Genomic DNA, 14810 nt, shown 5'->3' on the forward strand with positions numbered 1-14810 from the left:
CTTCATGCTGTTATTTGTTTTTTATTACCTCAAAAGATGTTGTTATCCTTGCTCTGGTGACATGACCACAAATAATGGCGCTTCCCTCAGTAAAAACTAAAAGGCCTATCGATGGGGCTATGATAAGAACTCTTCTCCATCTCTATGCAGAGGTAGCCAGTTTTAGGTGGCAAGGTTACCAAGTGTGAAACTATTGCACTAAAATAGTGCTTCTCACAGACTTTGTGCTTCTGCCGGCTTGATTCGGTTGGCGTGTTCCTCAAAGCAAACTGAGAAACCACTGAGAAATCAGTCAGGGAGCATGGCAGTGATATTGAGGAAGAGTGCTGTGTTTGATGGACTGGAGTTGATATGACAGCAGAAGGCAGATGAAAATCACTCCTACACACTGTCACTCAGAGATAACTTAAAAAGCTTGAAATGAGGAAAAAAGCATATATCTTTTAGGTTAGAAACAGCATCAACTATAGCGGTTTTCTTTTGCAGAGTGCCCCCGTAGAATGACTATTTTTGGGGCAACATTGCAAATAATTTAATCCTCTAGTCGAAATGAATGCATCAAAATCTGTACTTGCACTTACTTTTTAATCAATGCACTTCAATGCTGACTGACGTATGATATAAAGATGCGTTGCTCATTAAAAGAAGAACATTTGAGATGTTTGGGCATGGGTTTATTATTGTCGATTCTCAAGTTGTAGCTAGTGTTGATGAATCAAGTCAAAGCCCTTTTTTCTGTTTTTCACAAGAATAATTAACATACAGGTCTACAGAAATGTATTCAGTGTTCACAATCTCAGTAATTACCCCTTGTCTTGCTGTGTCTCACCTCCTGTCCTTCCTTCCAGTGCTATTTATGCTTGCTGTCACCCCAGCTGGGCAACAACAAATGCTGAACAACAACTCGCTGAAACCGTATCTACCTTTTAAAAAGAAAATGCCTATTTTTATATATTTTGATGAGGACAAGCACACCTCCTACAATTCAACAAACAACAATGGGGATCTAAGAAGCGACAGATTAAGCATATCTAGCATGTGGTTTAAATTGTCTTGGACTGGAGTTCAGATACATACATAGTCTATAGGTTCTTTCCTGAACTTAATTTTAGACAGATTTTTTTAAAGTTATATTATTCTTCAGATTGCATTTATTTTTTACAGCAAATGTTTTAGACACCACTGTTGGCTGAGCTGGAAGTGCAGTACTTAAGAGCAGAACTGGTAAATCTACCTTTAGTGGATGGCATTTATTAGGTTGTAACATGTTAATGTCAAAAATCAAATCATACTGTTTTCATTTGATTCAGTACCCTCCTCTGCCTTTCATACAGTTGATCTTCACGTCAACTGTGTGAAAAGTCCAGTATACTTTCTAACCATATATATTCATATATGAACATTGTTGTCAATGCAGCCTTTGCGAGGTTCACAGAGCATAGCATGGGTCAGAGGACATCTGGTGGTCACTTTTCAAATCAGCAGCACTGATCTGGTTCAACCAGCCCACGCACAAACCAATCAGAAGGTCAACAAAATTACAGATGTTCAGTCCACAAACTTCAGCAACATAGATACCAATGAGAGATTATACTGTATGCGACTTAAACAATAAACAATTAAACAATAAAATTATACTATTTGACAGGTTTGTGTCATTTTTTTTATTGTGTGAGAAATTGTATTATAGGACAATGTAAAATGTGTGTTTGTGTATTCCCATTCATAAATAACAAAAGCAATTATATCAACATACTACTGTTTAAGATGTGGTGCAAGTTATTTTAGACTGATTTAATTTAATTTGGTGTGGAAAACTCTCTTGGATCCTCACTGATAGTGGAGATAAATTGAAGGAAGTATGGGTCAAACGTGTGAATATGGGTACATTTTGCCCCTGATAGTGACTTGTAGGCATTCTCATTTAGCCTGTACGGCTGAAGGTTATACCTTCAACCATTCATAGCCTAAGTCGCTAGTTTATTACTAGCTAAAACTAATAAAGCTGCTGTCCCATGATTCCTCCTTCATTTTATGATGTTCAGCTGTTTAGAGCTGTGTTGATTCAATTTTATGGTGATCTAGGAGGCTGTAATTGTGGTGCTACTGAGATTGGATTATATAGAGAGGTGCTTCTAGTATTTAGTCTAGTCTAGTCTCATTAGTGTTTTCTTAATGTACAATTATATAAATACATTATTCCCCATAACAAATAAATGTAGAATTCGTTCTGCAGGAAAATGGCCCCTCACTGGCATATTGTTTTATATGAGATTATTTGATTGTCACTGATGCACCAATCTGTAAGTATCACACTACCGTTGCAGCTGGTCAACATGTAGCTAGTTTGAACAACCTTATTTACAATTAAGTAGTCTTAATTTAGTCCAGTGGCTCCCAACCTGGGGTATGGTCCCTCCAAAGGATCACAAGATAAATGTGTGTGTTGAAGAGTAACTGAAAATTCAAACAAATGCAGTGGACAACTTTATATCGTGAATAGTAGAAGAAATATATTAAAAATATTAAAATTGTACATAAGTACAGTATTTGAATACATGTTCTTAGTTACTTTCCACCACTGACCCTCATTGAGAGAAGTGGACAAATTATAAGAAACATGAGAAGAACTATTACACCCGACCCACTGAAATATAGTTCAAAAGTCAATTAATCAAACTTGATCAGTATAGCACTTTTCGTACATTGTAATGTAACAGTGTTTTACATAGTAAAAAAACATAAATATTTTTTAAAAAACAGAAACTAAGAAAATACTATCATAACTCTAATGAATATGTAGTGAGGAAACACCAGAGGTAGGATAAAATGTTTAAAAAAAAATTAAGAATACCCAAATAAATAAAAAGTCACTATAAAATAAAATGAATAAAACCAGAAATGCTAGGAGGGCTATTAAAAAGGAAAAAAGGTAAGAGGAAAATAAAATAATAAAACAACTAGGCTATATATAATTGTTATTATATAAAAGGTCAGACAACAATATAGCCTAACGAAATTAGATAGTACTCCGAGGCACTCCTAACTTGTTGGCCTTTTTGCCTTGTCCTTCATCATTTACCTCCTGCGAGTCAACCCACTGGGCACAAATGAACTCATCATATCATCGCGAGATTTCCCGCGAAGCAGCGCGCAGTGGCACTTGCGTGGTGTTAGCCTGTAGCTCAGTGTGCATGCTAAACATCCTCTAACTTTGCCAACTTCCATGTAACATCTTTATAATCTCCTACACTAACATCGATTGCACACAAGAATCTCCGCCATCATGAGTATACTCGCCAAAATAGCAGAGATTGAAAATGAGGTAAGTTATGTTAGACACCTGGCGAACTCAGTGAATCACGTTGTCGCTCACTGTTAACTGTCAATGCTAGCACATATTAGCCTAGCCCCACAGCTGGAGCACGTAGTCAGTATTTGTGGCCTACTCTTTCTTTACACGCGTATTCGACTTAGAAATCGTTAGGAATGAAATTACATTATTAACAGGATGTTGCTATGTTAGGAGACAACAGCATAGATACGGCTAACGCTTAGAGTCGACTCTAGTATGTGAGTGGTTGGCAGCAGGCTCGGTGAGGGACAAGCTGTTCAAATCACCCAAACTTAAACCAAAATGAGTGAAATATGAGAGTCAACGTGTTTTTTTTCTTTACATGAGTAGGACAACAACAATGGTATTTAATAAAAGGACTTAGACTCTGATTAAGAATCAACATTTAAAACAGGGCTGTTAGGGCTTAGATAGAGATAGAAGAAGTTTTATAACTACTTTTAATTCAGATTCTTATATCTATATATATTAAGATATCTTAAAATACCAAAGGAGAAATCTGAATTACACCACTTAGGGTTAGCAGTAAGTTAATTTTAGACTATTTAGAGCAGCAGTGACTGGTTGATCAATCGATTAGTCAATTGTAAAATTAATCAACGTTTTAATGAGTAATTTTTTAAGAAAAAACAATCCAAATTCTCTGATTCTACCCTGTCAAATGTAAATATTTCCTGTTTTCCTCAGTCCTCTGATAGTAAATTGGGATGTGGACCAAACAAGACATTTGAAGACCGCCACCTTTGGCTCTGGGGAACTTTTCACAATTTTATAGACCAAACAACTAGTCAATTAATTTAGAACATAATCTACAGATGAATCAATAATGAAAAGTAATCGTTACTTGCAGCCCTAGGATTGTTTTGTCTTGAAATTGCTCAACAGAGTAGGTGGTGATAAAGAGAGGTCTGGTAAAGGAGAACAATTTACCTCCTATTCACTCTCAAAACAAGTCAGTTAATTAGAATCACAATCATGGATCAAAGTCAGTATATTATATCCCACCAGGCAGGTACTTTTAGTCCCAGATTTGGTGATGTGAATGAACACCAACGGAACATTATGTCTTTAGCAACATTCCTTCTCAAATGTAATTTGTCCAAAGTGATTTTCAAATCATTGAAAATACTAAGCACAACTTAACTTTGTAATTGTAACATGCCATGTCATTTTTCTGAGAAGGTATGATCTTGTTTAGCAGTGTAATCTTCAAATTCTGCCTGGGTGCAAGCAATAAAACTGTCAGTAACACTTCATTTTATAGATCCCTTCATTTATTCAAATTGTGTGAGTAATTTACAGGTATTTAACAATTAATTTCATCACACCCCTCACATACAGAAGGGACATGAAAAACACTAGTCACAGAGAAGAGAAAGAAAGATAAAGACATCATTTAGAGAAGAAGACATTAGGTGAGGCTGAACTGCTGTAGGAAATGGCACTGACTGTTAGGTAAGCGCTTCCCTGTTGGGGAGACAGAAAGAGAGGGGGCACATGGCTCAGACTGCTCAGTGATTATTCCCAAAATGATCATAAAAAGAACAAGAGACCTCATGCTTGTGTTGTCACTGTTAATTGTAGATGGCCAGGACGCAGAGGAACAAGGCCACAGCTCACCACTTGGGTCTGCTCAAAGCACGTCTCGCCAAACTCAGGAGGGAACTCATCACACCAAAGGGAGGCAGTGGTGGCGGAACAGGAGAAGGTAAGATCACAGTTTTTAACTACTGAATACTTTATCCACACTTACTACTCTTTCCTATATTTTATATGTTTGAGCCTCCTGTCCTGTAAACATCATAGTGAATATTTGGTTTCTGATGTCGTCTTTTCTTTTAGGTTTTGATGTAGCAAAAACTGGCGACGCTCGTGTTGGTTTCGTTGGTTTTCCTTCAGTGGGAAAGTCGACACTGCTAAGTAACCTTGCAGGTGTTTACTCTGAGGTTGCCGCCTACGAGTTCACCACTCTTACAACTGTACCTGGAGTCATTCGTTACAAAGGTGCAAAAATTCAGGTAAAGGCATTTATTTTTTTCAGTACCAAGCATAAGTGTTTTCAGGTTGTATTTTTCGCTAGGTTGCTTATTCTACTTTTACTTTCTTTCTTTCCTCTAAGCTCCTGGATCTCCCAGGAATCATTGAGGGTGCCAAGGATGGCAAAGGCAGAGGCAGACAGGTTATCGCAGGTAATTGTGTGATCAGTGAGGTTTCTGCTTAGTTTAAAACTGGATTTCAACAATATACAGCAGGGGGGTATTCAGTTAAAATTCACTCAGTCCAATTTGTGAAAATTTCCTCAAGTGAAGGTCATAATGGCTGTGGTGTTTTTCAGTACTTTGAAGTAGCTTTGTAGTTCCAGCATATGTGTCTAGTGGGTAGATTGTAGGCTGTCAAATAAATACAGTAGAATTCATTTAGTAGTATTTACTGAACTTATTCAAATAAATAATAAAAGAAGAATAAGGACATTTTTTAAATTATAAGTAAAGATGGCATTTAAAACAAAGTGCATTACAGAACACTTTTGATTGTGCTTCTTAAATTAGTTAGTTTTAGAAAAATAAAAAAGAATCGCCTTTTACTTTTTAACTAGACTTAAACCATAAACTTAATTTCACATCTAATAACTTTATAACAAAACATCTCACCACATATTAACAGATTTAATTGGCTGATTTGTGAGCAGATTCACTATGCACAGTGGTCTGTAAGTTTCCGAGGGCCACTCTACTTTCACCGTAATAGCTGGAGGAGCTGTGTCGGTTATCAGTTACAGGTCCAGGTCCGGATAGGACGGTGCGATCTGCCTATTAGTGACCTCTGATATATAGTATGACAATGCATTTAGACATTTTGTGCCCTTAAATGGTGGTAGGAAAAAGCAACGCAAGTGTTATTCTTGTGAAATGGTTAGTGATCCACACTTCATCCACATCCACAGCTCCATTAATGTCTGCTTCTCCCTCCTCCCTCTACTTCAGTGGCTCGAACCTGCAACTTAATCCTGATAGTGCTCGATGTGTTGAAGCCTCTTCTTCATAAGAAGCTAATAGAACACGAGCTGGAGGGCTTCGGCATCAGGCTTAACAAGCAACCACCCAACATTGGCTTCAAGAGGAAGGACAAAGGAGGCATCAACTTCACAGCTACAGTATGGCTCACACAGCATGATGGCAATTAAATACAGAGATGCAAACTGCTCACAATGTTCATGTCTAAGTTAGTGTCTGAAATGAATGATGTAGTGCAGAGAGGAGTTTTTGGTTGGTTTTAGCGACTGTGTGCCATGTTTGTGTGTGATGGTGTTATAAAATACTTGTCCTCTTGTTATTCAACAAACTGATGAGCTAGAAAAGTGAGATAATCTTAATAACTAGTCAATTAAGGGATGTCCTTAATAATGCCATTGTCTTGACATGCATGATTTATATTATTTGTCAGGGATATCTTTAATTGATTGTCATTGCATTGTGATGACTATTTTTCTGGTATCTCATTAGTTTAATCAAAACATCTGAAAGTTTTTGATCACCAGCACTTGCCATGTAGAAACAAATGAGTCTAATACTTAATATAAATGGCGTCTGATCTACTGGCAACAATCACTGAGACACTCTCCAATGCTGCCCTCTGGTGGACATATATAAGATTACACTTTACTAAGATTCTCTGACAGTTATTCTTCTGCCCTGCAAAATATCACTTCTTTGGTAAATTTGGAATTTCATAAAGATCATGATTAGCATTGGGGCTACATCATTTTATTGATGGATTCTCTTTATTCTGTACTTGATGCTTGAGGAAAATCATACTATGTGTTTAATATGTATTGCAGTCGTATGTTGAATGACATAACACCTGTTCTTTGTTCTCCTCTCTCTTTAGTGTGCACAAACTGAACTGGATGGTGATACAGTGAAGTCTATCCTGGCAGAGTACAAGATCCACAACGCCGACATCACTCTGCGCAGCGACTCCACAGCTGATGACCTCATTGATGTGGTGGAGGGAAATCGGTAAGCTGCTGAAGTGCCAGAATGGGCTGCCCTTAGTCATTCGCAGTGGGTGTGGCCTGCTGGAATCCGAAGTCTTACTTCAGCTCCCTCCACACCAATGCAGATGCATCTGAAAATGCTGTTCATGTGTCCGACAGGCTTCGAACCACGCTTGCATTTTTAGTCCATTTAAGGTTTTTCTGATTTGTGTGTAATCTCTAGTTAAGCAAGGGCATCTCTTACAGTTCTTGAATGGAAATAAACATAAAATCTCAACATATGCATTTAAATCTAGGATATGGATCACTTAAGAAGAGACACGCATTAGAAATGACCTTCCTAAAAAGAAAGGAAATTAATGATCTTGTAGTTTTGCCTGACAACTCAAGCCTGAATCAGCTTACATGCAGTTTTTACAGATGCTACCAGTAAAAGCAGTGAAAAGTTTAACACAGCTGGTTATTGTTTATTTTTCTTTTACAATTCTATCAGTTAAAACAGACATGACAAAGGTGTGAATTCATTTCAGATTGCTGAATACTGATGATTGCAGATTGTGCTCAGCATCCACTGACTCTCTCTCATCATAACAGGGTCTACATCCCATGCATTTACGTGCTCAACAAAATCGACCAGATCTCCATCGAAGAGCTTGATGTCATCTACAAGGTGCCCCACTGTGTACCCATCTCTGCCCACCACCGCTGGAACTTTGATGACCTTCTGGAGAAAATGTGGGACTACCTACAGCTTGTGCGCATGTAAGTGTTGTTCATACAGTCACCACCAGGGGATGTGCTAATGCTGCAGGAACAAGGAGTGTATTTAAAATTGTAATTATTGTTCAGACTGGAATATTTGACTGAGATGATGTGTTTTTCTGCAGCTACACCAAACCCAAAGGCCAGCTTCCTGATTACACATCTCCTGTCGTACTCCCTACTGATCGAACTTCAGTCGAGGATTTCTGCTTAAAGATTCACAAAAACCTCATCAAAGAATTGAAGTAGTAAGTAATCTAGATTTGGTTTATATTTTTACTTGGTGCACGGATTTGATCATGTCTGGTACACTACTCCCTAGAGAAGTATGGTAAATGTTTGTGAAAGGGACGATTAGTTATGATAATGTTTATTTAAATATATCTATGTAAGTATAGTCTTATACATAGTTTGAAATAGAAACAAAATCATCCAAAAAAAATAGTTTCTGTTTTGGATGATAGTGATTTTTTTTTTTTCATAAATGTAGTGAGGATCATTTAGAGCTCTAAAATGAGCTATCTAGTTGGAAGCCAATTTCATTTATTTATCAGTTGTGACATTTCACTTAAATACATCATAGATTACTTTTTTAACCAGAATGACATGTGGTGGAAAAATGGTTTAAAACAACACAGTCACTTCAATAATGCTCTCCCTCTCCCAGCCCTCTTTATGGCAAGGTACACCAGATAAGCATTAATTGGAGGGTTTGGATTAGGATCTGGGATGATGTGTTGTGCCACCATCTCCAAATGGGAGAGCTAAGATCATCAATCAGTCAATACATTGCTATTGACCATTACCTATCCTCCGGGGGATAAATGGGTCAAACAGTGACATACACGATTAGGGAGCCTTTGGCATTTCATCCTGTAGGTTACTTAATAGAGCAGAACCATTGTTGTTGTAGTAAAAAAAAAAAATAGATGGATCTCAGTTATTTTGTGGTGTGAATCACTGCATGATGAGCTGTCATCTTTTTTCTGTTTGGTGATGAAAAATGAAACGTGCATCCTGTTTACTGCCTTGAAGTGATCACTCACAAACAATAATTTACCTCTTTCAGTGCGCTTGTGTGGGGATCATCTGTGAAACACAACCCTCAAAAGGTGGGCAAAGACCACGTGATGGAGGATGAAGATGTTATTCAGCTGGTGAAGAAGTGAGGCTTGAGTCACTGCATGGCCTGTTCATCAAAGTGTACAGCAGCTCACGAAATCACAAAACGTATTCATCAGAGCATCTGTGTTATGTGGATCCTAGTTTTTTTTTTTGCTGTAATTTAAAATGACAATGACATGAACCTAAGTGTCACATCTAAAAGAACCCAACAGTACTTAACACCATGAATAGTTCATATTGAATATTGGTTCAAGCTTGCATTAAAACAAAAATATCTTCAATAAAAACATAAAGGAATCTTGCTGTTTCTTTCTTGTGCAACCTTTTTTCTTTTGATCCTGATTTTATTTCAACCTTCCACGTGAATGTTAGCATGTATTCAGTCTCACGTATGGCCAGACACACACTTTTTCTATTTAAATCAAAATTGAATGTGTTACATCTGATTTCCGATGATTTCACAGAAATGTTGCACCATTGCATCCCGTGCTCTATAACAGTTGTGTGTTTTCCATTAGAAACGCAACAGCATTACTGTGACCATTTCAGTCTGGCTCAGAGGAAGAAGTCTCATTTGAAAGCCCTGCCCAACTAAGTGATTTATGTGACATTGATGATGAAGGCAGTTATTCAGGCTGGTGGCCCACCCCCTCTCTCTGGTAGGGACGGCCACTCAGGTTAATCAGTTCATTCACTCAGACGCAGTTTGGGGACATCATACACCGGCTGTTCACAACTAACAAGACTCCATAGAGCAAAATAAAGAGCATTTCATCAAGGCTAGGAGCACTCTGGAGGCTTGCATTATCTAATGTCGATATGTCGCAACCTGCATGAAGTGCAGTGGCCATTTTGTGTCTGAGCACCTGATACTAGCTAGTGAATGCAGAGGATGGCGCCAGTGTATCCAGGAGTAAATATAGACCATTGTATGATTTCGTCGAAGTGGAAATTTGAAAAATAAAGACTCTACACACAACCAAATCCATCAATAAAAGCTAAAACAATTCAGCAGAGGTTTTGTAAAGGTACATATAGTTGTTTCATAGTATATTTATTATGCTACATCTGTGGTGGTAGTGGCTTTTTCACTTCGAGCTTTGCCAGGTTAATTAAACCAAAAATAATATTAAATGTATCATACAGGAAAAGATAGGTAAGATACACTGAACAGTGTCAGAGCAACAAAATATATCCCGTATACATAATTGCAACTTTAACGATCAAGTTTATCTGAATTTACTAAAAAATATCATGAAATCATCCCTTAAGTAAGTGGAAAGAAAAATATATCACAATACTGGATCCCTAATTAAATAAGTCTGCTCTCTATGGTCATTGTGCAAAACCAGCCATGTCCAGCCATATAGGCTATAAGACGCCATTTAGGTACTTGTCAAAAGTGCTACCAATATTGTCTTAATTAGTGGTTACACTGTGTCTGGATTGAACAATGTTAGTCTTGGATGTTTAACAAGCATTTAGAGATTCAAGATTCTAGCCAAGGGATGTAAAAAGCCAAAGTGCAAGAGAGGCAGCATGCTCACAACACCAAAATGGTCTAATATAAGTGTATGAGATATTATAGGTACACTATGAAGAGTGTATTTGATGTTGTAGAGTACAGTTTTTTTCTGAAAGAATAGCGACTTTTTTTTAGCAAAAAGCTGCAGTAGTTGAGGTTTTTGCCTGCCTGTCCAGCAGTAGCAGGATCAACCCTCTTCAGACACCGCTTCTACCCCACCCCCTTTTACCCTGTAAATTATAGCAGCACTTTAGCTAATGAAAGAGTTGAAGACCGGGCACTAATAAAAGCCATTAAGTGAATAAAGCACTTCCCCCTCTAACAAAATTAAAGAATCTACCCATTTGGAGAGGGAGGACTCTGTATTAATATTTATGAAATGCGGAACCGGACCCCCCCCAAACTCCCCAACCTACATCCAATCCGAGCCTGACCAAGTCCTCCTTGCCAGTGCACCTATCCCAAGAGAACATCACCAACCCCTCCTAGCTTGAAGGAGGGGCAGAAGATGGGGACTTGAAGGGTGCTGAGGACGCAGTCAGGACAGTCTGTCTCCAGTAGAGCAAGCTGGAAGACCCCAAGACACAGCTCAGAGCAGCCACTTGTCTTCAAGTCCTCTCAACCAGCTGCAACGTGCCGGTGAACAACTTCGGGGCCAGCGGATGGAAAGGTGGGTTTCTTGGAAAGACCAGACCAAGTTACTTTCTAAAGATAGAAACAATATGTTTTCTGTAAAATACAGAGAACATTTTGACTAAGTCTTATATTTGTAGTATTGTATTGATACCTTGTTGGGTTGGTCAATGTGACCCTTAATCTAAAGAATATTTTGTTGTAACTCCTTTGCCTTAAATCAGGCACTTTTCATCATAGATGATCAAGAACATTTAAACATTTTTCAGTCCAAATTTAGAGTTTGATTTTGCGACTCATGAGTTTGAACGGCAACTCCTAAAAGATCCTGACTGTGGTGATCCAAGAAGAAAACACATCAAAAAGAAGGTAAGGATGCCTAACTATGTATCACAATCATCTACGCATTAAAAAAAAAAAGATCACACCATCCCATCTGCCTCATTGCATCCTTTTGTTGTCATTGCTCTGAGAAACAGAGGTCTGTTTCACCGCCACCACCGACCATTTTCACCAAAAGTACTCCCATTTTCACGCCATTTCATCGCTACAAATGCAGAGTTTCTCTATGGTGCATTGATATGCATCATGATGTAATTTCATTACTCAAAGTGGTTCAGTTACCACAGTTCTAAGTTGATTATCACACCATGCCTTCTCATTTTAGTAAAATGTCCCAAGGGAGCTGAAAGAGGCACAAGAGGAGGTAACAAGATTGTCAAACCTTTAGGAGAAACAGCTCTTAGCTTGATGGTATCATGACTCTTGACATTGCACTAAGTGACCGTTAACACAGTTAAGACTAAAATGTCAGGAATGGTTGCATCTTTACTCTGAGGAGATGGAAAATGTCTTCAGATGGACTTCAGCAATATACTGTAGCTATAACTATCAATCTTCAGTCCATTGGCGTCCTTGGCCACCAAGACTTCTCTTTTAGTCAATTGCAAGCAAAATTTCATAGACTAACTCTATGAGATGCTGCGGTTCCTAACAAGGTCACTGAGACATTACCCAAACTGTGTTTCCATCGATCAGTTGAGGAATACCCAACAGACTGATGGAGAAACTAATTTGATTAAGTCACAATTTCCAAGGACTGGTGTAAGTCTTTTCTTGAAAATGTTGAATATTTACAATGTTTGTAAAACAGCCATAGAATTTTTGGATTTTTCTTCCAGTTGCGCCTGGTAGAGTAGATCGCAAAGAACGGGAGGGTGGGGTTTGACGCAGTTCGTGCGCAGAAAGGGTGTAGCCCCTTTTTCCGCAGTAAGTGTGACCTATGACTAATCTTTTTTTATTTTTTTATTCTGCAGATGTTCTTAACCTCAACTGTAATTTTCTAATCATTGTTTAAACCAGTGGTGACTTTTCCACCTTCGACTCTTGGACTGCAGATGCCACGACTATCCTTCAAAAAAGAACCAGAAAATGCTTTAATTATTTCTATTTTTTCAGGAGTTTTGCTTACAATTTTTGAACCACCAAGGATGAGTAAGCCATGTCTGACGAAGGCAATGAGATGTATTCTGTTTTAGTGGTTTTCTCCCCAGACTTACATTTACATCTAAAACGCACTAAGATTTCGAGTCCATTAGGTGCCTTGTACTGAGGTGGGTCCACTGCCATCTGTGTTTGTGGTTTTTGTCTTTGCCCAGGACCCCATTGTGCTTGATCTAACCATGCAGTGAGTCTTCTGTCCATGGTTGTGCCAAGCACCTTGGAGGCTTGTGAGCACTATCTTCTTTCTATTGTTATCAGTCTAATGTCAGGATTCCCCAGAGATTGAGAAAATGTGGTTTATGCTTTTCAAAGTCACTTCTTTACGTGTGCATTTTAAAATGTAAAAGTAATAAATGTAAGAGCAATAAAATGTGTTCAGTATGTATACAAGTGCAGGAATGAAGACAAAATGACCAATAATAAAATGAACTAACTTTATTTATTAAATGCCTGCTTTTATCGCTTCCAGTCCAGGGTCTAATTTTGTATTTATGTTCCATCTTTTTCTTTTATTTCATGATGAACTCTAAGGACTCTGACCATTATCCTGACTTATAATAAATATCTAAACCTCCTGTGTGTTTACTGCCACCTTTTTTTTTCAATGTTGAATGAAGGGCAAAAATTGATTTTAAAAAAGGGAGGGTGAGTTGGGTTCAAAGGGTTTATAACACTCATATAGACAAATCAGACTTTTCCTACAACTGGTTGGTTCCAATATGGCAGATTTGTAGAAACGATCAATTACAGTAAGTGCTCAGTGGCTTTTAACTATGGCTATTAATTGCAGCTGGTAGAGGTCATATATTAAAACAATGTGCACACTGTAAAGACTGCAGACACGTCACTGATCTGTAAATCAGCCCATGAGACATTGCGCAATGCCTGAGACATACAAGTCAATGTTTTAGACAGTGCGTCTATGTTTTTGAAATGATGATAAAATTATATTACTCTGAATTCAGTCTGTGCTGTCCCATAAATCAAAACACACGTGCATTTAACCAATAAATTTAAAATGTATAAACCAGACTCCTTTGTTTATATATAATGAATTCAGTCTTTACTAACACTCCATGTGCTGCAGACATTAGAGGATACAGCCCAAAAAATATTGTTGCGACAGTTAAGGGTATGAACCACTGTCATAAGGACCATTACAGCTATAAAGTACACAGCAAGCCATGTCTTGTTGTGTTGTACAAGGTCAATGTGTCCTGTCCTGAAGAATTATTTATTCATGCATTTGTCATAGCCTACATGTTCCAGGAAGTAAACAGCCTCCTGTTTTGGAAACTTCACTTAGGCAGCAGTGCGTGCCAGAATTTAAATGACAGATTGTCATTGTTTTGTTTTTAATTTTAATTTTGCACCATGGATGAGGTGGTGTGTTACCTAATTCCTCAGTTGTAGCTGCTGTCTTTAATGCAGTCAATGCACTGTTTTAAATACAATTTATCAAACACATTTAACGAGAGTAGGGGCAATGACTTAAAAGTCATGACCTAAAGCACAAGTGTTACTAATATTAATGATGGCCTCATTCTCTTTAAGTGTCCTGGTAAGCCATGGCAGTGTGACAGTGAGCCAGCATGCACAATACCAGGACCCTGAATCCAAACAGCCAAGTGAAATTTAGCCACTATTCATTTTATTATTTACATTATGCTTTTCCTGTTGGGACATGTTATATACAGGCTGATCAGTTGAGCAGACAGTGCTCTCAGCAGACCATAGAGCCTCCCTGTGCAGTCTGTCACTGACCTTATGTCCAGACAGGGAATATAGGGTTTACAGATTATCCCATTAGACTGGACTACACTTGCTGCCTTGCGCAAACACAACTCTAATTATCCTTTTCAGGGTCAAAACCAACAGTGCTTGGTAATCAACAGCTAAACACAGAAGGA

The 14810-nt window shown here is 38.1% G+C and overlaps 1 protein-coding gene across 1 annotated transcript; it reads left to right on the forward strand.

Annotated features, from left to right (window-relative positions):
- Positions 1–3152: 3152 nt before the first annotated feature.
- On the forward strand, positions 3153–9529 carry drg1 (developmentally regulated GTP binding protein 1). Its single transcript, XM_053339753.1, has 9 exons — positions 3153–3325; positions 4940–5063; positions 5198–5373; positions 5475–5544; positions 6340–6509; positions 7244–7374; positions 7947–8114; positions 8240–8362; positions 9184–9529. The coding sequence occupies exons 1-9, from the start codon at positions 3287–3289 to the stop codon at positions 9281–9283; spliced, it is 1101 nt and encodes a 366-aa protein (XP_053195728.1). The 5' UTR covers positions 3153–3286; the 3' UTR covers positions 9284–9529.
- The last annotated feature ends 5281 nt before the right edge of the window (positions 9530–14810 follow it).

This window comes from Scomber japonicus, chromosome 19, assembly GCF_027409825.1.
Source record: "Scomber japonicus isolate fScoJap1 chromosome 19, fScoJap1.pri, whole genome shotgun sequence".
Lineage (NCBI taxonomy): Eukaryota > Metazoa > Chordata > Actinopteri > Scombriformes > Scombridae > Scomber > Scomber japonicus.

Excerpts from the sequence above, each read along its gene's own strand:
- drg1 (XM_053339753.1), top strand. The coding sequence starts at position 3,287 with ATGAGTATACTCGCCAAAATAGCAGAGATTGAAAATGAG. Across the intron at positions 3,326-4,939 it reads TAGCAGAGATTGAAAATGAG|ATGGCCAGGACGCAGAGGAA; the intron begins GTAAGTTATGTT and ends TGTTAATTGTAG. Across the intron at positions 5,374-5,474 it reads ACAAAGGTGCAAAAATTCAG|CTCCTGGATCTCCCAGGAAT; the intron begins GTAAAGGCATTT and ends CTTTCCTCTAAG.